Below are 25,495 nucleotides of genomic sequence, written 5' to 3' on the forward strand. Positions count from 1 at the left end.
TTTTTTTTAATATATTTTATTGATTTTTTACAGAGAGTAAGGGAGAGAGATAATCAGAAACATCAATGAGAGAGAAACATCGATCAGCCGCCTCCTGCACATCCCCCACTGGGGATGTGCCCGCAACCCAGGTACATGCCCTTGACCAGAATCGAACCTGGGACCTTTTAGTCCACAGGCCGATGCTCTATCCACTGAGCCAAACCAGTTTCGGCTTATTATTCTTTCTTAAATGAATGTATAGTTCAGTTATTTCAGTGTTTAATATTAGGCTTTGGGTCTTTATTTACAAATTCAGTTATTTTTTTTCTCACCAGAAATATGCTATAGGAACTTAACTCGTTTGTCAATTAGCCTATAGTAAAATTGGTTTTCTTTTCCATCATTTCACTTAATGTGTTTCTAAGAATCTATCAATGACATTAAATTAGAACTTACTATGTTAAAGTTTTTTGGAATGCTTTTACTTCCTTTTAGAGAGAAGGGGGAGAGAAACATGGATCATGCCTCACCCACACACCCCAACCAGGGATCGAACCTGCAACCTTTTGGATGACACTCCAACTGAGTCACCTGGCCAGTACTATATTCAAGTTTAACTTTTCATTATCTGTTGGTTTTGAGTATTATGTGAAATGATATTTGTCTCCCTACACTGAGATTCCACAGTGCAAAAAGTTAGCACAAGTAGGACATGTGACAATCCATACACCAAATTAATTCAGAAGTAGACCCGAGAGCTAATAAATATAGGGTGGGGCAAAAGTAGGTTTTTAGTTGTATGTGAAAGTTTACTCTTCTATTATTATTACTAGAGGCCTGTTGCACGAAGAGATTCACGCAATAGGCCTTCCCTTCTCCTGGCTGCCGGCACAGGTTTTCCTCTGGCACCCGGAACCCAGGCCTTTGCTCCGGCCAGAGCCTTCAGTCTTAAGTCTTCGCTGCTCCAGACCGCCTTCAGTCTTCCCTCAGCCGCTTGGACCCTACGTATGCAAATTAGCCGCCATCTTTGTTGATGGTTAATTTGCATACCACTCTGATTAGCCTATGGGAGGCGTAGCAAAGGTATGGTCAATTACCATGTTTGTCTATTATTAGATAGCATTGTATTCTTTTTCCATCTTAACAATTGTAGACCTACTTTTGCCCCACCTTGTATTAGTTTCTGATGGAATCCACAGGAGTCATAGAAAAGGCTTCAAACTTTCTGAAGTTGAATAATAGAGATCAAGCCAATTTATTTAGATCTCAAAAGTGTGAGAAGAGTAGGGGAGGGTTAGAGAGCAGTTAAAGACCTGTATGCATGCATATTAGCATAACCAATGGACACAGACACTGAGGCGGTGGGGGCTTGCCTGGGATGGGGAGGGGTCAATTGGGGGAGAAGGAGCCATATGTAAAACTTTAGACAATAATTTAAAAAAAAAATGTGAGGAGCTCTGGCCGGTGTAGCTCGGTTGGTTAGAGCGTCATCCTGTACACCAAAAGATGGACAGTTCAATTCCTGGTCAGGGCACATACCCAGGTTTTTGGTTCAATTCCCCAGTCAGGGCGCATGCAGGAGGCAACTGATTGATGTTTCTCTCTTACATGGATGTTTCTCTCTCTCTTAAACCAAAAGTAAAAAAAAATTTTTACAGTGTGAGGAAAACTTATAAGCCTAGCTCTGCATCAGTTAGCTTAACAAACCCTGTAATTGGGGATACAATTGTACACAACCTTTATATTGATTTGTTTTCATCTATTCCCAAGGATGGTACAGTTGATATTAACTCTCTTAACAAAGGCAAATCACTATTTTCCTATTCTTTCATTCAAACCTGACCAGAATTCCTAAAATGACAGTGACGTCCACAAAAGTTTCAGATGTACACAGTAAACAAAACCCTTATTTTTAAAAATGGAATAAATGAACAGAACTCAAATGATTTTTCAGAAACACATATAATTCTGTTCAGTTTATTTTTTCCTTTTAGAGCTTTTAAACTATAACTACTGCTAACTCTGTTATAATTGTGGAGTACTTTAGCATAAAAATACTTTCCCTTTAAATGTGTAACAAACAAGATTTACCTGTGTGTACAGTTTTATTATATCCCAGGAAAAGAGTATTCATTATCAATTTTTCAGGTACCACCAAGAATGCTGTTATTTTTTCCTTTCAAATGCACTCCTTATCTATACCATTTCATATTTTTCAAAACCATGTATAAAATTATGAATCATGTTGATAGTGCTTGCTAGGTAAGGAGTACATATTGCTACCATCTGTTAGAGCTATGTATTTTTTGTGTAGCAGTTACTCTCTCAGGTATCCACACAATATTAAATGAGGGTTTCCTACATCATACTTTATACTCTCCGGTTCATTGTGATGACCAAATCTTAGGCCTTTCCAATGGACTCAATTCCCATAGGATCTTGTGTAGTAAGAAGGTACATACTACTATCGAAAGTAAAACAAAACTACAGTAAGAGCAATAAAATGACAATTAAAGACTAGCTTGAAGACTCAGTATGCAAAAATAACAATGAGTGTTTTATAATTAACATTTATTGATGGGATGGATAAATACAGATTGAGAAACATACTTGACAGCAATATATCAAACTGATAGCCAGACTATAAAATGTATACAACATCCTTTTTTTAAATTTAAAAAACAATTTTTAAATTTTTTTACAAAGAGCCCTTACTGTAATGGTCACTTACATCCTATCATTCACATAACAACAGTAGAGATACCAGGGGTAGCATCCAGAAGTGAGATGCCCCAAGGAGGAAAGAGGCAACAGCAGAATAATATGCTGAGAAAGGATTCTTAAGAGCAATACAAAGAAAACAGACAAAAATATCACCACAAAATTGTACCTGAGTGACATAGATTGGTAAAGTATTTTACTTTTCTTTTTCCTTCTTTGCTCTTTGGTCTGGTAAGAAAACGGACAATTTTAGGTGTGTGGAGTTCAGGTGGGAAAAAGGTCAGTTTAAATCCAGAAACCTAAGTTAACACTAAATTAGGCTGCTGCATTCTTTTCTTTGAGTGCTTAACCCAGCCAGCATCTCCATCTTGTAATCAATTTCAAAGTGATTAACCACTAATCAGTTAGGTCCTCAGCTTTCAAATGAAGACTTCCTGATAACCTGATGAATACATATTTGCTCTGGCTTCAATTAGCATGCTGTCAAGCATCCCTCTCCACACTTAACATGACAAAAAACTCAAGATCTTTTTCTTCTTTTCATTCAACCATGAATACACACACTCATAAAGGGGGAGAGTAGATACTACTTTTTAGTAAACATTCTTTTTCTTTCCCTCCCTTTTCCAATGCCAAGTTTATATTAAATACTTTAGAAACATTAAAATGGAAAGGTCTCCCATTAAAAAATAATTATCATCCTAGACCATTCTATCAGGCAGGATTACAGTACCATGCTTGTTTAAAACTCACATCCAGAAGTATAAAAAGATAAAATAAAACTTGACAGGGTGATACCACATAACATTTCTTAAACCATCAGGAGCAAATACTCAGTTAAAAGCTGTGTTAACAAGCAGCAACATGAGAAATTTGGGGAGGTATCAAAATCACTGAAAGTTTAAATGGAACTGCAGAAGGCTTATTTCTCAACATGTGAAGGGTTGCATAGACTGCTTAAATTCTCCCAAACCCTAGAGAATAGTATTTGTATTCTAACTTCAAGATGATCTAGAATCTCCCTTTTCCTAGCATTAGTATCAAAATAATTCATCAACAAAAGAATAATCCTTTTAAAAAAGTAATAATTTCCCAAGTTCCCACAGTTCCCACGTTTCTGTGGGGAACACAGATGTTTAAAATCCAACCATACTGGGATAAGATCCCCCTCTAGTTGCCTTTGTCCAAGAAGCAAGGTATGAGGGGTATGCCATTTCCAATATGGGAATTAGATAGCAGAGGCTTAAGGAAATTCAGCACTAAAGTTACCATGATTTTATTTCTGTATCCTAATCCAATGCTGTTTCTAACTGGAAATTTTATTTCTATTTTCACAGGTGAAGCCAGTAATACAGAAGTATAAAAAAGAATGCATTAAATCAAAACACTAAAATCATTTTTAAAAAAGAAAAAGAAGCAAGCTGAGGGTCTCAGATATGGAAACACATTGATTCATGAGTGAAAAGACTAAACTAATTCCTAAGTGTTTTCTAAACCCAAAAAGCATAACTGATACTTCAGAAGACCAATTTAGCTTTAGATAAATGCTTCATTAAGAGTTCAGCTAAGAGCAACACAGGTATTAACAGCCTTAAGGACAATCCACAGGTATTAGTTTTTGCCAACATGAGATTCAATCAAAGTTTAGGAATGAGATTTACAGAACTTGAGGCTCCAGGCCTGCTTACCACCACTTATCCTTGATAATTTAGGTTAAAAGGGGGTTGGGGGAAACCATGTTTACTGGACTAACTTTAGATGTAAAAATCCCATTGCTCACCCTTTGAAAGTGTGAGGGGAGAGAAGAAACCACACAACCCTTTGAAACCTAAGTTTGTGAGAATCTGGACAATATGCATGCTACTTGACAGGCACACTGCTAATCCAAAGACAATGCAAAAGCTTCATGCACAGCCCATGAGCTGGTTCATGACATATACACAGATCTAAAAGCAGACATGGTAGGTATCCTAAAACAGTATCAGGAGGCATTAATATAGAAAAGTCTCTAAACTGATCTATACCAGCAATGATCTAGTAGTGCATAGGCCAGACTACATAGCGTAAAGCAGCTCTTAGGCTCTAGTAAGCACTTATTTCTAGTTCACTCCTGACAAAGTTCTAAGGAACTAAGTAGATTGCCATAGGGAATTGCTAATGAAGCCAAGCGGATATGTATGTCCCTGTGGTAAAGGAGTACATGTGATTAGAAAATATGCAACATTTGATGAGAAAAATCAAAAGCTGGAAAAGACATTTTCATAATTAAATCAGTGATCAATTCCACAAAGATACAGAAGCAAACTAAATAACCTTCTTGGAAGGTTGGGAAGGAAAGCAGACACCACACATCTATCAATTAGCACAACACACTGTATCAAGGAGAAAGAGGAACATGTCATCTATAAAAGTGAAGTGACATTCCATGTAAAAAATACTAGTTTATAGATTGGCAGAGAGCTCATTTTACACAGCAATGGCAGGCACTCTAGACAGTTCAAATATGACAAGATGCTGGATACTAATGCACCTTCCGTTAAGTCTACTGTACAAATAAATTCCTTCCTATATTAGGCCAGTGCACCATCAATTCCAACTGCTTCAGTATTCTCCCCAATCTGCTCCTGGCAAGCAGCAGCACATGTACAACTCCTGTCTCCCTATGACTTCCAATAAAAACATTTCAATTTGTCCATAAGGAATATTTGGTATGAAGAGAGCTCCATTAAAAACATGACAAATTCAAACTGTATCCTTTTTCCACAGCAAAAAATAAAAATAAAAATGCCATGAAGACCAAAGAATATCACATCAAATGATCTGTAGCTGGGTGGCATTTTCAGTTAGACAACTTGGTTTATTAGAATTCTTCTAGTCTCTTAAAAGATTTCTTTCCTCAACAAAAATGTTCACTCCTAAAATCTGGGAGAATCAAGCACCCATAAGAACAGACACCTGGTCCATTTTTTAAAGGATTCTTAGAAGCCTGAAGAACTTCTGCCTAGCATCTAAAGTCACCAAGAATTGACAATCTACACGTAACAGTGTATGTGGGCTAGGCTTGCTCACTCTCATGGCACCAGTACTGTTAATTCACAAGCTCCAATTTCTGAAGACATATAGGCTACAAAAAAATGAGGATGCAGCGGTTCCCCTTCAGCTATACAGATAAAAAAGCAAGTCTCACATTTATAATATAATTTAAAATACAATGTCCTAACAATTCCCAAATCACAATTTCACTGTTTTCAGGATCCTCTAGCTCCATGGCTTTTCCCAGAACTATTCTCAAACATGGTCTGGGCTTTCACAGGCAGGATGTATAGCACATATCCCTTCCCATCAGAGACCCTGAGACTGCTCTCACTTAAACACTTTCCCAAAGGCCCAACTTGAAAAAAGACACACCCAATTCTGTACAGCAGAAGCCAGCTTTGCTCTCCAAACCTTCTTCCTCAACCCCATCTTTGTTCTGAATCAAAAGAAAAGGGGGTTAAAAGGAAGTTTTTATAATGGAATCCAAAATCAGGCCATTGGCTGCACTCGCCCAAACTTGAATTTAGAAGGCTACCACTCAATGACAACATAAAGAAAGGGGTTAAATATCATGTCAAATACATGCCTCTTCCTTTATGTTCTAAAGGCCACACCGTATTCTCTCTAGTAGACTATTGGGAAGTGAAAATGGTGAGGGATAGGGAGGGAAAATAGAAAACATGATATTTAAACACACACACTTAAAAACATACATACCCACACTTGCATACACACTTACAGATCTCAACACTTCAAGTGGCCAAAGTCTATCTCAGAACTCATGGCCAAAAAAAGCCTACCCTCCCCACCCCCCTTCACACCCTCCCCCTCCAATCCCACCCCTAGGATTCATTGCTATGTATTCCATACACACAGCAAAATCCCTATCCCCTTCCCAATTATACATATAAAAAAGAAAAACTAAACAGATAACTTACTTTCTTTAAATTATTTTTTTAAAGTCTCTTAAAAGATTTTGACGTTTAAATACTTCCTCTCTTCTGACATATTAAACACCAAAAAGATCCACAACTGTTTGATATAACAAACCCTCCATATTTCAGTCCTGGCAAGAAGAGGGAAGATATCAACTCTAATTAACCTAATTAAGAGGTGGAGAGGCCAAGAATAGAGAAAGTATTATTTTTCTTTCACAGCTTCAACATATTCTCACTTTTCTAATACCAATAAAAACTATAAAATAGTTACATTTCTGAGGCAGCAGATATAATAACCAAGGCCCTCTACCATCCTCCCACTTATGTCTCAATATTAGTTTATTCCCTAGTCCAAGAAGGGAGACATATTTCATTAGGGAAGTAATTTTCTTAGTTCAGAATCAGTAGTTTTAAAAAAACCCAAAAACAAAAAAATGCATTTTTAAAGTTTTTCTTCTCTTTTCTTTTTCACTTAGGAAGGGGTGGAAGTGGTGGAGGAGGTTCTGAAGGTAGAGGTGGTAGTCGGGGCTTGTCCGTATTGCCGGATCTGGAGGACACTCCACCAGCCCGTGGATTCAGATATTCACCATAAGAATGAACAAATTCAAATGCAGGGGGAGGAGTGGGCTGAACACCCTGGGCACTGAGAAGGGAATGAAGCATATTCACAGTATCTTGATAGTCTATTGTCTGGGTTGTGTTGTGACCATTGGCCCCAGCAGGGCCTTTATCCAGTTTCATATGAGGAACTCGAGTTTTACAGCTAGGCTGTGAAAAATGAAGGCCGCTTGTGTCTGAGCTATGCCCAGGCAACTGGGCCATTGCAGGAAGAGGAGGGAAGGAGAAATTTATGGAAGAGGATTTAGTACTCTTGGCAATCTTGGCTGGATGATCAAACACTGCCCCTCCAATCTCTTCAGGGGGACCCCTTTTACGAGCAGAACTGGAAGAGGAGAAAGAACTAGACAAGCTATAGGCTTTGTGTGCTAAGGAGCTTGCCTGGCTACTATGTTTAGGATCACCTGGCCGTTTGTTCCCAGTACCAGCTGGAAGCTGTGAGTGAGAGTGCTTGTGTGAGTGGTGATTATGATGATGATGATGATTAGATGGATGAGTCTTGTGCTTTTCTTTGTGCTCTCGGCTTTTTGTGATACTATCATCCACAGAATTGTGCTTGTCAGATGCTGCATGGACTTTAATGCGCATTTTTATCTCCTCTGGTTTCGAAGAGGCAGCTTTATCTCCACTTGCCACTGGAATTCTCATTTTGAGAGCTGTTTTGTCAGCCTTTTCCAAAAAAGGCCGCTCAGGATTTTCTGAGCCCTCTATGGGCATTTTCAGAATGACTGAAGAATGGCTATCATGTTGAGACAGGAGATTTTGAGCAGCATATGCATACTGTGACTTCACATTGGCCTCCATGTTCTCCAGTTGCCTCTTCTGGGCAGCTAACTCTTCTGCATGCTTTGCACGGTATTCTTTCAGTGATACTTTAGCTGATGGCACACTCTTACTGTTCTGCTTCTGGGAAATAAATGCATTTGAACTATCCTGTTGCAAGGAATGATCAGCTCCTATAAGTGCTACATTCTCACTAGTCCGATGACCCTGAGCAGGTTCTAGTTTAAAAGAAGGTTGGGAGGACAGCCAACGCTCGCCCTGCAATATATCCACACTGCTTATGTTGCTGGATGACTCTTCAGTGGTTGGAAGGGAAGGCACTGAACTTGTGGTAGAAGTTGACATGCTCATTAAACCTGCAATAGTTGTGTCTGAAGAGCTTTGGGAAATCATATTGAGGATTGTCTGCTCTGAAGTGTTTGCCTCTGCTCCTCGGTCTGCTGCTTTTGTTTTCGTGGCAGCTGGGCATGCCTAGAATGAAGCAAATGATATCTCTTCACTTCAGGTAATTTATTATACGGGAAAAAACACTGCAATGAATAGACTGTGCTTGCTTTGACATTGAAGCTTTTTATAACCCATAAGCAGGAGACTACTGTAACATGAAATTGATAATTATTACCATCAGGAGACATAAGATTTTAAAAACCTTCAATCAAGAGTCATGCAAACAGGATCTCAAAGAGATATCTGCACTCCTATGTTCACTGAAGCATTATTTGCAGTAACCTAGATATAAAGGCAACCCAAGTGTACATCTATGATGAATGGATTAAAAAAATGCAGTATATGAACTATTATTTAGTATTTAAAAAAGAGGAGAAAGATTTTGGGAAGTTAGCAGAGTAGGAAGCACCAGGAATCTGTCTCCCCACCTAAACATCTGCACTAGCAGAATCTGTCTGATGGTAACTATTTTGGAACTCTGGAGTTTTTTGAAGGCTTGCAACTTACAGGGTAAGCCTTGAATAGTAAATTGGGGTTAATTTCCATCAATTTCATTTCTCAGCACAGTAGAACCAGCCATTGCCCACCCCCAGCCATGTAGCAAGCAGCTGTGTACCCATTTCTGGAGTAGTTTCACAAACCTTGGGAAGAAAGGGTGAGCAAAAATGACTCTATCCTCTAAATAGTGGGCATCTGTGCTATGATCAATGAATGCTGCTTCAGATCACAGAAGTACACGCCAAGAGACAGGCAGTCATTGTTGTTGCACCTCCCCCATCTGAAACAACTTCCTTCCAGGGGATTTAAAAGACCAACACCATTCCTCCCCTATCACTTTTTTGTTTTTCCTCTCATAGGAACCAGACATTAAAGAGTAGTACATTCAAAAACAACTCCATATACAGGGAAAATTAGAAAATGACCATATATATCCAGGGAAAGGCTCTGAAAAGACTAAGTTTATACTCCAGGCTGATATTCAGCAAGAATCAACCTCTCCCCCCAAAAGAATGGACAAAACAATACAAAATCAACCACTTCACCCAAAAGAACGAACAAAACAATAATAAAAACAGCAAACCATGGAGGACGGAGAAAATCTGATTTCTAGAGTTACCACATTATTAGATTCAAATGTCCAATGTTCAACAACAATAAAAAGTCACAAGGCATATTAAAAAACAGGAAAGTATGGCCCATTTAAAGGAAAAAACTTAATCAACAGAAACTATCCCTGAAAAAGACCCGATGGCAGATCTACTAGACCAGTGGTTCTCAACCTGTGGGTTGAGACTCCTTTGGCGGTTGAACGACCCTTTCACAGGGGTCGCCTAAGACTGTCCTGCATATCAGATATTTACATTACGATTCATAACAGTAGCAACATTACGGTTATGAAGTAGCAACGAAAATAATTTTATGGTTGGGTCACAACATGAGGAACTGTATTTAAAGGGCCAGAAGGTTGAGAACCACTATACTAGACAAAGACTTTAAAATCACTCCCTTAACATGTTAAGCGCCCAGTCACCAGTGACTGACACTATACTTTCCATCTGGAAGACAAAACAGGCTGCGCACTTAATGTGTTAAAGATATTCAAGGTACTAAAGGAAGATGTGGAGAAAAAGTCAAGATAACAGTGTGTGATCAAAATGAAAATATCAATTATCAATAGAGATAGAAAACCTAAAAAGGAAACAGAACCTAAAAACCTGTGATACACCCTAGCTGGTTTGGCTCAGTGGATAGAGCATCGGCCTGCGGACTGAAAGGTGCCAGGTTTGATTCCGGTCAAGGTCATGTACCTTGGTTGCGGGCACATCCCCAGTGGGGGAGAGGGGGGTAGGGGTGTGCAGGAGGCAGCTGATCTGATCGATGCTTCTCTCTCATCAATGTTTCTAACTCTCTATCCCTCTCCCTTCCTCTCTGTAAAAAATCAATAAAATATATTTAAAAAAAAGAAATCTGGCTGAAACCGGTTTGGCTCAGTGGATAGAGCGTTGGCCTGCGGACTGAGGGGTCCCAGGTTCTATTCTGGTCAAGGGCATGTACCTTGGTTGTGGGCGCATCCCCAGTGGGGAGTGTGCAGGAGGCAGCTGGTCGATGTTTCTCTCTCATCTATGTTTCTCCCATCCAAGTACTAACCAGGCCCGACCCTGCTTAGCTTCCGAGATCAGACGAGATCGGGCGCGTTCAGGGTGGTATGGCCGTAGACTCATCTATGTTTCTAACTCTCTCTCTCTCTGCTTTCCTCTCTGTAAAAACTCAATAAAATATATTTTTAAAAAAAGAAATCTGAATCTTGAAGAGATGTCTGTACTCACAGTTAAAAAAGAAAAAACACAAAAAACCTGTGATACACCATCAAGTGGACCAACAAATGCATTGTGGCAGTTTCAGAAGAAGAAAAGAGAAAGTGGCACAGAAAATAACTGAAGAAATAGTAGTTGAAAACTTCCCAAATTTAATGAAAGATATGCCATAAATATCCAAGAAGCTCAACAAACTTCAACTAAGAACTCACAGAGACTCACATTGAGACACATTATAAAACAAATTTTCAAAGGCCAAAGACAAAGAATCTTCAAAGCAGCAAGAGAATAGCAAATCATCCCACACAAGATCACAAGATTTCTCATCAGATACTTTGGATGCCAGAGAGTTGGTACATTCCAGGTGCTAAAAGAAAAAAAAAACTGTCAGCCAAATATCCAGCAAAAATGTCCTTCAAAAAAGTGAGGGAGAAATTAATACATTTCCAGATAAACAAAATTGAGTAAGTTCATGACCATTACACTGGCTCTACATAATATGCTCAAGGGAGTCCTCCAAGATGAAACGAAAGGAGACTAGATGGTAACTTGAAGCTATATGTAAGAAAAAATATCTATGGGCAATTATAAAAGCTAGTATTATTTTTAAATGGTTTATAACTGTGCCTTTTGTTTTCTACTTGATTTAAGAGGCTAGCAAATTTTAAAGACAAAAACAATTATTAGTATAAAACTTAGTTATAATGAGCCTAACATCTACACTAATAAAAGAAAAACATGGTAATTTCGTACAACTGCTACCCTTTTCATTGGCTAATCAGCGAGATATGTAAATTAACTGTCAGCCAAGATGGCAGCTGGCAGCCAGGCAGCTTGAAACTAACATGAGGCTTGGTTGCCTCAGTGACGGAGGACTCCAAGTTCCCCGCCTGCCTTGCAGGCCTCTGAGCCTGCAGTTTCAAACATTGTAACGAATACCTCCTGACTTCAGCCAGCAGATTCGCAACATTGTATGCAAAGGCCAGAAACCTACTTTCGGGAGCAGGGGCCTAAGAGCTGGAGCCAAGCCTCAAGCTAAAGCTGGCCCACAATAAAAAAAACAAACAAACAAACAAAAAAAAACGAAAAAAGGAGCAGTTGGGAGCTTCAGTCACTCCCAGCCTGAAAACAGCCCTCAGCCCCTCACCCAGACTGGCCAGGCACCCCAGTGGGGACCCCCACCCTTAAGGGTGTGTGACCAGCTGCAAACAGCCATTATCCCCTCATCCAGGCTGGCCAGGCACCCCAGTGGAGACCCCCACCCTGATCCAGGACACCCTTTAGGGCAAACCAGCCAGCCCCACCCATGCACCAGGCCTCTACCCTATATAGTAAAAGGGTAATATGCCTCCCAGCACCGGGATCAGCGGAGCCGAGAGGCCTCCCGGCACCGGGATCAGCATGACAGGGGGCAGCGCCCAAACACCTTGATCGGCCCTGCTCTGTGCATGACAGGAGGGAGCTCCCCAACCCCCGGCCCTGCTCTATGTGTGACAGGGTGCGGCACCCCAACCCCCCCCCCCCCCCCCCCCGGGCCCTGCTCTGTGTGTGACGGGGTAGAGCCATAACCTCCCCATCAGCCCTGCCCTGAGTGTGGCAGTGGCGGTGCCTCAACCCCCTGATCGGCCCTGCTCTGTGGGTGATAGAGGGTGGTGCCCCGCCCCCCCACACAGGCCCTGCTCTGTGTGTGATGGGGTAGAGCCATAACCTCCCCATCGGCCCTGCCCTGAGTGTGACAGTGGCGGCGCCCCAATCCCGATTGGCCCTGCTCTGTGGGTGATAGAGGGTGGTGCCCCAACCCCCCCGCCCCCCCCACGGGCCCTGCTCTGTGTGTGATGGGGTAGAGCCATAACCTCCCCATCGGCCCTGCCCTGAGTGTGACAGTGGCAGCGCCCCAATCCCCTGATTGGCCCTGCTCTGTGGGTGATAGAGGGCAGCGCCCCAACCCACTGATCCGCCCTGCTCTGTGGGTGACAGGGGACGGTGCCCCAACTCCCCTATCGGACCTACTCTGTGAGTGACAGGGGGGAGCTCCTCAACCCCCTGATGGGCCCTGCTCTGTGCATGACAGGAGGGAGCTCCCCAACCCCCTGATGGGCCCTGCTCTGTGTGTGACAGGGGGCAGTGCCCCAACCCCCGGATTGGCCCTGCTCTGTGCATGACAGGGGGTCGCGCCTCAACCTCCCCATCGACCCTGCCTTGAGTGTGACAGGGGGTGGTACCCCAACCCCCCAATCGGCCCTGCTCTGAGCCCGACCAGGGGCTGCACCTAGGGATTGGGTCTGCCCTCTGCCACCCGGGAGCAGGCCTAAGCCAGCAGGTCGTTATCTCCCGAGGGGTCCCAGACTGCGAGAGGGCACAGGCCGAGCTGAGGGACCACCCCTTCCCCCCGAGTGCACAAATTTTTGTGCACTGGGCCTCTAGTTTAAAATAATTATCAGCTTATGTTTTGGGGCACAAATGTATAAAGATATAATTTTGTCATGTCAACAACTAAAAGAGGTCGGAATGCAACTGTAAAGAAGAAAAGTTTGGCCCTAGTGGGTTTGTCTCAGTGGATAGAGCATTGGCCTGAGGAATGAAGGGTCCCCGGTTAGAGTCCAGTCAAGGGCATATACCTTGGTTGCAGGCTAAATCCCCGATCCTGGTCGGGTCTCATGTAGGAGGCAACCAATCAACATGTCTCTCCCACATCAATGTTTCTCTCTCTCTCTGTCTCTCCCCCTCTCTTCCACTTTCTAAAAAAAACCAATGGAAAAATATCCTTGGGTGAGGATTAACAAAAGAGAGAGAGAGAGAGAGAGAGAGAGAGAGAGAGAGGAAGTTTATGTGTTACTGAAGTTAAACTAGCATGAATTCAAATTAGAGAGTTGTAACTTTAGGGTGTTATATGTAATCCCCATGATAACCATAAAAAAATAGCTGTAGAATACACGAAAAAGGAAATAAAATTTTTAATTTTACTATTAAAAAATCAACTAAGTAACAAAATAAACTGATGAATGGAGTGGAACCAGAGACATGGAAGCATGGAACAATGTGTAGAATGTCGAAGGGAAAGGGAGGAAGGTGGGTGGGTGCGAGGTAATCAACCAAAGAACTTGTATACATATATGCATAACCCATGGACACAGACAATAGGGTGGTGAAGGCCTAGGGCAGGGGACGGGGGCGGGCTGGAAGGAGTCAATGGGGGAAAAGGGAGACATATGTAATACTTTCAACAATAAAGAATTATTTTTTAAAAATCCACTAAACACAAGACAGTAATGCAGAAAATGAAGGGCAAAGAGCAATAAGGCATACAAAAAACAAATAACACACACACACACACACATATTTATCCTATATAATAAAAGCCTAATATGCAAATCTAACGGCAGAACAACTGGTCACTATAACATGCACTAACCACCAGGGGGCAGATGCTCAATGCAGGAGCTGCCCCCTGGTAATCAGTGCACTCCCATAAGGGGAGTGCTGCTCAGCCACAAGCCTGGCCCACAGCTGGTGAGTGCAACGGTGGTGGCAGGAGCCTCTCCTGCCTCTGCTGCAGCGATAAGGAGCAGCGAGCCGAGTGGTAAGGAGCAGCGAGTAGGCGGGCGGTAAGGAGCGAGGGGTCCTGGACTGTGAGAGGGATGTCCGACTGCCGGTTTAAGCCTGATCCCTGCGGGGAATGGGCCTAAGCCGGCAGTTGGACATTCCCCGAGGGCTCCCGGACTGTGTGAGGGCACAGGCCAGGCTGAGGAACACCCCCCTACACAGTGCACAAATTTCTTGCACCAAGCTTCAAGTACACATATAAAAGGCTAAGTGACTGACTGTCCGTCCGTCTGACCATCCAACCGACCAACTGGCCAGTACATACAACACACACTGGCAATTTAAAAATAAACGTTGAGCCCCAGCTGGTTTGTCTCAGTGGATAGAGTGTTGGTCTGCGAACTGAAAGATTCCAGGTTTGATTCTGGTCAAGGGCACAAGCCTGGGTTGTGGGCTCGATCACCTGGCGCTGAGATCCAAAAACCCAGACAAAGATAGTACCAAAAAAATAAAATTATAGAATTGAACAAATAACAAAATTATAAAAATGAACAAATGTGACTTTATCAAGCTGAAAAGCTTTTGTTCACCAAAGAAACGATTAACAAAATGAAAAGACCATCTAAGCCAGTCAGAGAAAGACAAGTACCACATGATCTCACTTATATGTGGAAGCGAATGAACAAAACAAACTGAACAAAACAGATTCAGAGATATTGAAACATGCAACAGACTGATGTATTTCAGAAAGGGGGGGAGAAAATGGCAAGAGACTAAGCATGCATAGTCAATGGACAAACATTAGTGGGGGGAAGGCCTTGGGAGAGGTTGGGAGTGGGTTGGAGGGGGTCTATGGGGGGGGGATATTTGTAATATTTTGAACAAAAAAGTTAAAAAAAGAAAAAGTAAAAACCATCTACCGAATGAGAAAAGATACTTACAAAAAGATATATTTAATAAGAGTTTACTATCCAAAACATATAAAGAACTCATACAATTAAATATCAAAAAAACAAACAATCCAATTTAAAAATGTGCAGAGGACCTGAATAGACATTTCTATAAAGAAAGAATAGATAAACACATGGTCAAAAGACATGAAAAGATGCTCAATATTGCTAAGTTTTACAGAAATGCAAATAAAAACCACGAGATATTATCGCATGCCTGTCAGAATGGCTATTATCAAAAAGTCAACAAACAAGTGTTGGCAAGGATGTGGGAAAAGGGATTCCTCCTGCACTGTTGGTGGGGGTGTAAACTGATGCAGTCACTATGAAAAATAGTATAGAGGTTCCTCAAAAAATTAAAAATAGAACTACCATATGATCCAGCAATTCCACTTCTGGGTATATAACCAAAAGAATCAAAAGCAGGATCTTAAAGAGATATTTGTACACCCATATTGACAGCAGCATTATTCACGATGGGTAAAACTTAGAAGAAACCCAAGTGTCCATTGATGGAAGAATGGATAAACAAAATATAGTACATACATACATACAATGGAATATTATTCAGCCTTTAAAACAAATAAGATTCTACAATATGGATGAAACTTGAGGACATTATGCTAATTAAAATAAGCCAGTCATTAAAACACAAATACTGTATGATTCCACTTATATGAGGTACTTAACAGTAATCAAAATCATAAACACAAGAAGTATAATAGTCATTACTAGATGTTAGGGTCAGAGGAAATGACGAATTAATGTTGAATGGGTACAGAGTTTCAGCTTTGCAAGATGAAAAGAATTATGAAGATAGATAGTAATGGTGGTTGCACAATAATATGAACATATTTAATACCACTGGACTGTAAACTTAAAAATGGTTAAGATGGTAAATATTCTTGTTTTTTTGTTTGTTTGTTTGTTTTTTGTTTTAAATATATTTTATTGATTTTTCATAGAGAGGAAGGGAGAGGGCCAGAGAGCTAGAAACATCGATGAGAGAGAAACATCGATCAGCTGCCTCTTGCACACTCCCCACTGGGGATGCGCCCACAACCAAAGTACATGCCCTTGACTGGAATCGAACCTGGGACCCCTGAGTCCGCAGGCTGACGCTCTATCCACTGAGCCAAACCGGCTAGGGCAAGATGGTAAATATTCTTATTTGTATTTTACCACAACTAAAAAAAAAAAAAAAAAGGAAATCCTGCCATTTGCAACAACATAGATGAAGCTGCAGAACCTTAGGCTAAGTAAAATAAGCCAGACATAGCCCTAGTCAGTTTGGCTCAGTGGATAGAGCGTCGGCCTGCGGAGTGAGGGGTCCCAGGTTTGATTCCAGTCAAGGGCACATGCCTGGATTGTGGGCTCAATCTCCAGTGTGGGGCGTGGAGAAGGCAGCCAATGAATGATTCTCTCTCATCACTGATGTTTCTCTCTCTCTCTCTCTCCCTTCTCTCTTCCTTTCTGCAATCAATTTAAAAAATTGTTTTAAAAGCCAGACACAGCCAGAACCGGTTTGGCTCAGTGGATAGAGCATTGGCCTGCAGACTGAAAGGTCCCAGGTTCGATTCCGGTCAAGGGCATGTACCATGGTTGTGGGTACATCCCCAGTCAGGGGAGTGCAGGAGGCAGCTGATCGATGTTTCTCTCTCATCGATGTTTCTAACTCTCTATCCCTTTCCCTTCCTCTCTGTAAAAAATAAATTATATATTTAAAAAAAGCCAGACACAGAAAGACAAATACTGCATGATCTCACTTATTAAGGAACCTAAAATAGTCAACCTTACAGATGCAGAGTAGAACAGTGAATGCCAGGGTCTGGGGGGAGGGGGAAACAAAGAAATATTAGTCAAAGGGTACAAAGTTTCAGTTATATAAGATGAGTAAATCCTAGACACCTATACTATACAGCATAGTGCCTATAATAAACAATAGAGTATTGTATACTTAATCACTTCTTGGCGTTTTGGCTAAGATAAATGTAGTATTGTACCCTTAAAATTTACTTAAGTGTTCTATCACCAAAAAAAAAAAAAAAAGTCACAGCAATCTATACAAATGCTACAAGGAAATAAGAGAAATGAGGTTGTGCATATCTAAAATTAATCCTTGAACATCTATGCCTTATGACTGTTTGTGATTGCAGGTAGTCCAAAATCAAATTGTACAAATTCTGATGAGGTTGTGTATTAAACTAGTGGCCCAGTGTGCGAAATTCGTGCAGTGGGGGTGGTGGTGGTGTGTGTCCCTCAGCCTGGCCTGAACCCTCTCTACTCTGGAACCCCTTGGGAGCAGTTGGACATCCCTTTTGCAATCCGGGACCGCTGGCTCCTAACTGTTCACCTGCCTGCCTGCCTTATCGCCCCTATCCACTCTGCCTGCTGGCCTGCTCACCCTCAACTGCCTGCCCTGCCAGCCTGCTCGCCCCCAACTGCCCTCCCCTCCTGGGTTAATCGCCCCTAACCGCCTCTGCCTTGGCCCTGCCACCATGGCTTTGTCTGGAAGAACATCCGGAAGGTCTCCCAGTCTAATTAGCATATTACCCTTTTATTAGTATACATAGATTAAAAGATGACCTACACGCTCTCAAGTTTCCCTTAAACCCTAGGCAAACTCATTTTCTACAACTTATTCAACTCAAAAGAAAATTAAGTTTATCAGTCTGGATTTCTAAGAAATGCGGGGAATGTTTTATATGGGGTTTTTTGTTTTTTGTTTTTTGTGTGTGTGTGTGTTTTTAAAGTATTTTTATTGAATTTTAAAGAGAGAGGAAGGAAGAGGAAGAGAGAAAGAGAAACACCAATGTGAGAGTGATACATCAATCTGCTAATTCCTGCACATCCCCTACCAGAGATTGAGCTGGCAACCTGGGCATATGCTGACTAGTAATCAAACCAACAACCTTTGGGTGCACAGGACAAGACCAACCAAACTGAGTCACACCAGCCAGTTCAGGAATGTGTTTTATTTGTTTGTTTTTAAATTTGTTTTTATTGATTTCAGAGAGAGGAAGGAAGAGGGAGAAAGAGATGGAAACATCAATGATGAGAGAGAATTTTTGATCAGCTGCCTCCTGCATGCCCCACACTGGAGATCAAATCACAACCCGGGCATGTGCCCTGACCAGGGATCAAACCATGACCTCCTGATTCAGAGGTCAATGCTCAACCACTGAGCCATGCTGGCTGGACTCAAGAATGTTTTTAAAATAAACTTTCTGACACTGGATAAAAAGAGGAATTATTTCATTATTCATAAGTAAGACTTTGAAAAATATCTGAAGGACAACTTCAGACCTTAATCTATATAAAAACAAAATTCTAATTCTAAAATCCATTTCAAAAGCAGGTAATATAAAGGCAAAATTATGGTATGAGCGCTAACCCTGTAGCTTTGTATCTTTCCTCTACCAGAAGCCAACTCTATGACTCAAAGAAGCCATGTTTTTCCCCTTAACAGTCTCCACACAGAAAATACTCAACCAACGTTGCTGACCAAATGACTGTATTACAAGAGTTGTAAAACACAAAACAAATTCTGCTATCACCTACAGCCATTGCCTCTGGGCCTGCCCCTCAGTACCCCAAGATATGAAGTTGAAGTTATGATTATAGCATAACTACAAGAAGGGAAATTCCAAAAAAGAAAATAGTTTGTTCTGTTCCATAAGCTGACAACAATAATTCTTACCCTCCAATTCCGAATTCGTTTGAGCCTGTTGGGGGTTTTCTCCAGAATCTGTAGAAATTCATGTGTCAGTTCTACAAATGAAATAGAGCATTTAAGAAAAACTCACAGAGACAAAGTAATGAAACAAGAATAACCTCAACTAACTATTTTCATCTGAATCAAGTCACCTTTGGCCAGATATGTGACAGATAAAGATGAAGTGCTTTTCAAGGACCCTTACTCTAAAACTTACCATCTAAAAGTTCCAAGGTCACAGTGGCGTCAACATACTCCCACCAGTGCTTCCCATCAGTTGAGACTGGGATCTCCCAGTTGGACCACTTGCAAGCCAGATGAATGCAGACACAGGCCACTACAGGAGGTGTGTACTGCAGGCTAAATGTGGTCAAATGCAGGCTGACATCAGAGGGAAGGAAACAAGAGAGTATCATGAGCTCTCAATTCTGAACCCAAAGTTAAACTCTCCATTATTTTTTAAAAAAACAAAAACAAAAGGAAAAAAAAGTAAAAAAAAAAAAAAACACCAATGGCAAGCAAGTAGGGTAAGAAATACCCAGTGCTCTGATCCAGCACTAAACATTATTTTCCATTAACCCACCAGCTCAGGTAACATTTATAAATTTTCTGACTACGCATCATTCAATTCATATAACTAATGGATCAAAAACAAAAACGTAAAATAAACTGGGTACTCAGTTTTTTAAAACAAGGATCAATTATTCTGAGAATAAGCTCAGAACTTAAGGAAAATGATAAGATTTGTAATATGTATAATTTCTAAATTAAATACTTAAGAAAATATCCTAAAAATTATCTTGTCTCTTGCCAATCATAGGTCTGGTCTATTTAAAGAAATAAATAGACAATCACTCTCTCAAGTGTGAATATGCTCAATTGCTGGTTTATTTTTAAAATTTCTCTTATCTGTCTATTAAAATGAACTTCTTAGCCCTGACAGTCATTAGGAATATCTTTGGTTTCCATGAACACAACCAACAGACTGGAGATAAGAATGAGCAAGTCATTTGATAATACAAGTTATGTATTAATTTGTTCTTTAAAAAGAAAAAGTATTACAATTCTTTACACACATATATGCCCATTTATCTGGGAGTATGGGAAAAACAAAGAGTCTTTTAAAATCCTCCAAATCAGATTTTCAGTCACTATCAATGAATTCCAAGTTTACCAACTTTCAGAACTATGTTCTTGGATATTTTAAAGCTAAGTAAAATGCAGAATTAAGAAGGTTATCAATCAGTAGTATATAATTACATCACCTTAGCAAATTTAAAAAACACCATGGAAATGTAAAGCACAACATGAAAATTGCATAAAATTCAACATTAACCAGAGAATTGTTTGACACACTGTAATCAAAGATCCATGCTTGGGTCTTTGGATTCTAGTTTACTAAGTGCCAAACCTGACATCATTCCTTATGCCCTTCAAAAAGGGACAATCCCAACCCAAGTAAAGTTCTAACCCAAAAATATAAAGGAAAAATATTAAAATATAAACCTGTTGGTTGCCATGAAGTAAGAAGTCTGTGCTAAGTCCTTGCTTGCTAAAAAAAAAAAAAGTGAGGGGGAGGGAAAAAATTATCAGTTCCATATATTCTCAACGATAAGTTAGTAGCATTTAATATTTGCAAGGTAGATAATATAGTGGTAAATGAAGCTGACATGGTTCCTGGCCACATGAAGTTTACATGCTACCAAAAACAGATTAGTGATTTTTAATTATAAATAATTGGATTGCTTCCAGTCCTAGGAATTCAAGCTTTATTCTTTACACTGAGTATCTGACACTTGTTTAAAATGCAATTTCTAGACATCCTCCTTAGTGTTTTGACTCAGTATGTTTGAAGAAGGACCCAAGCATTTTTAACAAGTACCCAGATTCTGATACAACGGTTCACTGAGAAATACTAAACTAGGGGATGAACTAATGTGGAGGCAAGATCAGAATCTAAAAGACCTTGATATGTTTGGGAAAAGTGATTTGTGCTTTAAAATAATAAGTTTAAATTAAGTAACCTGTGATTAAATTCTAAAGTAATCAAATAACAAATTATTTAATATATTACCAAAAGAAAGTTTCTTCTTCCAAAACAAAAAAACTGCTCTGGATGACAAGACAAATTTTAATCTTCCTTAGATTAAATATTAGCATATGTCCATCTTTAAGCCTATCCTTGCTCAACACAAGCCATGTAATGCTTTTGAAATATCAAAAACTCAGGGAAAATTTTTGGAATTTTCAGATAAAACACACATAAGCAAAATTCAAAATAAACCAATTATCAGTTTGGTCTACAAAAGGTACTGAAATGCACAATGATACGCTGATATTCTTGATACTAATATTTAAACCGAGTAAGAGAAACTGGGTTCCATGCAATTATCGCTACTAAAATTAAAATAAAAAAAGGGTTGTCAATCAAGGAAATAAGTTCAAATAACTTCTAAATGATCCTCTGGTTGGTCTTAAAGAATGCCTAGGACAATCAACCCTACAATCAAATTAAGATAGCCCATTCCCAAAATCCTTAAAATTGCTATTAGTTACTTATGATTTGGTGACTTTTCAAAATCTGCCCCCAGCTTTCACAAACATCCCTCAAGAGACTAACTCTTTAAATGGAGATCACCTAAACACATTAATTAGCAGCTGTGTTATATATTTATATACAGCAATTTTAGCCTCTAAATCAGTGGTTCTCAACCTTCTGGCCCTTTAAATACAGTTCCTCATGTTGTGACCCAACCATAAAATTATTTTCGTTGCTACTTCATAACTGTAATGTTGCTACTGTTATGAATCGTAATGTAAATATCTGATATGCAGGATGGTCTTAGGCAACCCGTGAAAGGGTTGTTCGACTGCCAAAGGGGTCGCGACCCACAGGTTGAGAACCGCTGCTCTAAATGGTAAAACAATTTTAGAGCACTCTCTCAAGCTGGGATTCCTTACCTCGAACAAGTTGAGTGCACTTTACCACATGTGTATGTGGGTGATCAATTGTTAGTTCAAAGCCTAAAAAAAAGTTAACTGGTTAAAAAGCTAAAGTACTCAAGACATTTTATACATCTTTTATCTGAGTCATCATTAAAGGCCTCCCTTATTTTCCTATCCCCAAATTATTGTTCAGAGGCTAAGTCCCACAAAACATGTAGCACGCTTTTCTCTAAGACACATTATCTCCAAAGCTGCTTATAATACTGTGAGCTAGAAGATACCACTAACATAGTAAAACTAATGCAATCTCAAGACCCTTGAAAATCAATAACCTCTAAATATGAAACACATTTTAGGTACAACAGAATGTAGTAATATATGGTTGGAAGGAGCAGTTTTAATCAAGTGTTGACTATCTTATAACACTTAACCCTGAGAAAACATTTTAAAATCTATTCTCTTACCTCAATTTTGTTCCTTTTCATCATCTTAATTACAATAGGTACTGATCATTTTATCCAACCCCAATGATCTTTATTAAACTACTTAAGAAGGAGGATCAGTGTTATCTATAAAAATTTTCTGAGTTGATGAGACAAAATATTTTTAGATAAAGAAATTCTATTGAGAAATTTACATGATGTAAATTATTCTAAAAGGCTAATTAATTCTTGCAAATTAGATCTTACTGGTTTCCACATTTAAATATTAATAAAAATTGATTCCACCAGAAAAATACCATTGTCCCCTAAAATATGGTCACAATGAAGATAATTTATTTAGCAGAAATTAACTTCAGTGATAAAGTTTGAAGAACTCAGTGTGTATATATATATATGTATGTATGTGTGTGTATGTTTCTAGTGTCCCCCCAAAAATGTACACACACTCTAACATCTGATAAGTCATTTAATTTTCACTCTTTTTCAGGTTTAACTCATTTGAAATAATGGGTGAAGTCAGACTAAGCTTTGAACAAAGAAAATTTATCCTAAAGTGCCCCTCGACTTTTTTATAGGGATACATAAAAGGAAGTCTATGGTACAAAACCAGCAACAGTCAATGACCTGAGGACACACAAATACCAAACGAAACGATTCTAGATTCCATTGCTTTGTGTTATCAGCAGTTCCTGGACCAGAAGAGTCATCAGGCACTGACCAAAAAAATTATTCATTTCTGTAGATTCTTTTAAATTCTGAAAATGAACTGTATGTTAATAAACACTGACTTTATAATCATTCAAAGTACATATACATTTTGGGGGGACACCGTGTGTGTGTGTGTGTGTGTGCGCGCGCGCGTCGTGTGCAATGAAATCTTTATTTTCCGTATTTGCTAATAAACTTTTTAAGGTAGTCTCTCTGATGAAAATAATAATACTAGGCCCTGACGGGTTTGGCTCAGTGGATAGAGCTTCGGGCTACGGACTGAAGGGTCCCAGGTTCGATTCTGGTCAAGGGCATGTACCTTGGTTGCGGGCACATACCCAGTAGGGAGTGTGCAGGAAGCAGCTGAATTGATGTTTCTAACTCTCTATCTCTCTCCTTCTCCCTTCCTCTCTGTAAAAAAATAATAAAATATATATTAAAAAAAAAGAAAATAATAATACTAGATTAACAGAATATCACCAGCGTTGCCGATGAACTGCTACACAGCAGATCCTCAAGTAACTTTGTTTTGTTCAATGTCATCTATATATATAAAAGCCAAGCAACCGGAACAACTGGAACAACTAGAACGACTGGTTGCTATGACGTGCACCGCAGCGGCCAACCAGACCAATCGGGGCCCCAATCATCACCCCCAACCACCTGCAGCCCGTCCCCCGATCCTGCCCAGCCCCGATCGGCCCCCATTGGGATGGGACGGCCAGACCTTACCCATGCACAAATTCGTGCCCCGGGGTTCTACGTTCATTATAATGTTGATGAGACAAAAAAAAAAAAATTGATTCCCAGCTGGGGCCACTGTCTGTGTGGAGTTTGCATATTCTTCCCCTGTTTGCATGGGTTTTCTCCAGGTAATCCAGTTCCCTCCTAAATCCCAAAGATTACATGAATTGGTGTGTCTAAGCTATCCAAATCTGAGTAAGTGTGGGAGTGAGCATGCCCAGCATGGAAGGGCATCTTGTCAGAGTGGGTTCCTGCCTTGTGCTCTGAGCTGCTGGAATAGTTTTCCAGCCATCCCCAACTCTGAGCTGAAATGCTCGGGTTGGAAAATAATTATCTTACTTGTTTTTTATTAATCTTTCTTAAATGTAAGCATAGCTCACATTTATTTCAATGTGTAATATTAGAAGTGTTTTGGATCTTTATTTACAAGTTTGGTGATGTTTTTGTGAACAGAACTATGCCATAGGAGCTTAACTCTTGTTCATATCAATTAGCCTATTGTAAAATTAGTTTCATTATATATAGTTTCACTAAAGCCAATTTTAAGAACCTATTGATGAAGTGAGGACTTACTGTAGCTTGAATTCTTCCACCTACACTCTGCCGTTCTAAACTCTGATTTCCAATTTAAAAACAAATGTTACCTAACTATAATGACAGAGTATAAAAATCCATGGAAGAAAAAGAGTTCTTTAAATAGTTGCTGCCATTAGTTATCAGAAAATTAAAAACTGCCAAACCTTAAAAAGCAAATCATGAATCCCAGAATGGGGAAAAAAAAAGGACTGCTGACTGCTATTTCAGAGGTCAGTGTGCCTTCATCCTTTCTTCCATATAGGTAAAAGTGAGCTCAATAACCTCTAAATTTGCAAAACCTTTCCAAGAAATTGTCCTCTTGTTTCCTATTTTGCAAATGTTAAAATCATATCATAGTACATGCATATTTCCTTAATGTGTTAAAGGAAAATAAACTTACCTAAAGTCTGCAGAATTATGCTTTCTAATATCACCAGATCTTGAACTTGTTGCAGGTAAGCCTGCAGGTGAGAAGACACATAAGGTACAATATGCTAATATAAAGTGTAAACAATTCTAACACCCCTCCCGGAGAAACCAAAGCCACAAAAGGCAGGGGTGGAGTTATGAGATGGAGTAGGAACTGAAATTAATCTTTATCCCTATTCAGTACAGATTCTCCTTTTAAAACAAAAAAGGAGTATACTGAGAGAAAACATTTTATTCATAAATAGCTACAGAAAAAGCACCTGAGATTTCGTTCATTTTCAGACTGACATTTTAGGTTTTATAGTTCATTTGATATAGCTACAAGAAAATTAAAAATACATCATCTTCAACATCATCAGAATACATTTCCAGAACCTTCCTATAGGCCAGTGGTTCTCAACCTTGGCTGCACATTAGAATCACCTGGGAATCCTTTTAAAATCCTGATTTCTGGGCCTCATCCTCCAGAAATTCTGTTTCTTTGTTATGGGGTGAGGCCACAACATTAGTAACAAAGAAACAGAATTTCGAGAGGATGAGGCCCAGAAATCAGGATTTTAAAAAGATTCCAAGGTGATTCTAATGTGCAGCCAAGGTTGAG

General features: G+C 39.8%; 1 protein-coding gene and 1 long non-coding RNA gene across 8 annotated transcripts in view; one reads left to right on the plus strand and one right to left on the minus strand.

Annotated features, from left to right (window-relative positions):
- LOC132227526 (uncharacterized) overlaps positions 1-25,495 on the plus strand; it is a 65,908-nt gene that overhangs the window by 33,703 nt on the left and 6,710 nt on the right. The gene's annotated exons all lie outside the window — the stretch shown is intronic.
- The window catches only part of CCNT1 (cyclin T1), a 48,956-nt gene that overhangs the window by 3,442 nt on the left and 20,019 nt on the right, over positions 1-25,495 (minus strand). For 2 of the 7 annotated variants that reach the window (XM_059682709.1, XM_059682707.1), the window contains 6 exons: positions 24,866-24,926; positions 22,010-22,072; positions 20,555-20,600; positions 19,266-19,429; positions 19,034-19,104; positions 2,537-8,549 (listed from right to left, as the gene is read on the minus strand). In XM_059682709.1, coding sequence (XP_059538692.1) covers positions 7,146-8,549; positions 19,034-19,104; positions 19,266-19,429; positions 20,555-20,600; positions 22,010-22,072; positions 24,866-24,926 — 1,809 coding nt within the window. In that variant the 3' untranslated portion in view covers positions 2,537-7,145. Of the gene's footprint in view, positions 1-2,536; positions 8,550-19,033; positions 19,105-19,265; positions 19,430-20,554; positions 20,601-22,009; positions 22,073-24,865; positions 24,927-25,495 lie in introns of those variants that run through there. The other 5 variants (XM_059682710.1, XM_059682708.1, XM_059682711.1 and 2 more) reach the window with 4 other exon arrangements.

This window comes from Myotis daubentonii, chromosome 2 (assembly GCF_963259705.1).
Source record: "Myotis daubentonii chromosome 2, mMyoDau2.1, whole genome shotgun sequence".
Lineage (NCBI taxonomy): Eukaryota > Metazoa > Chordata > Mammalia > Chiroptera > Vespertilionidae > Myotis > Myotis daubentonii.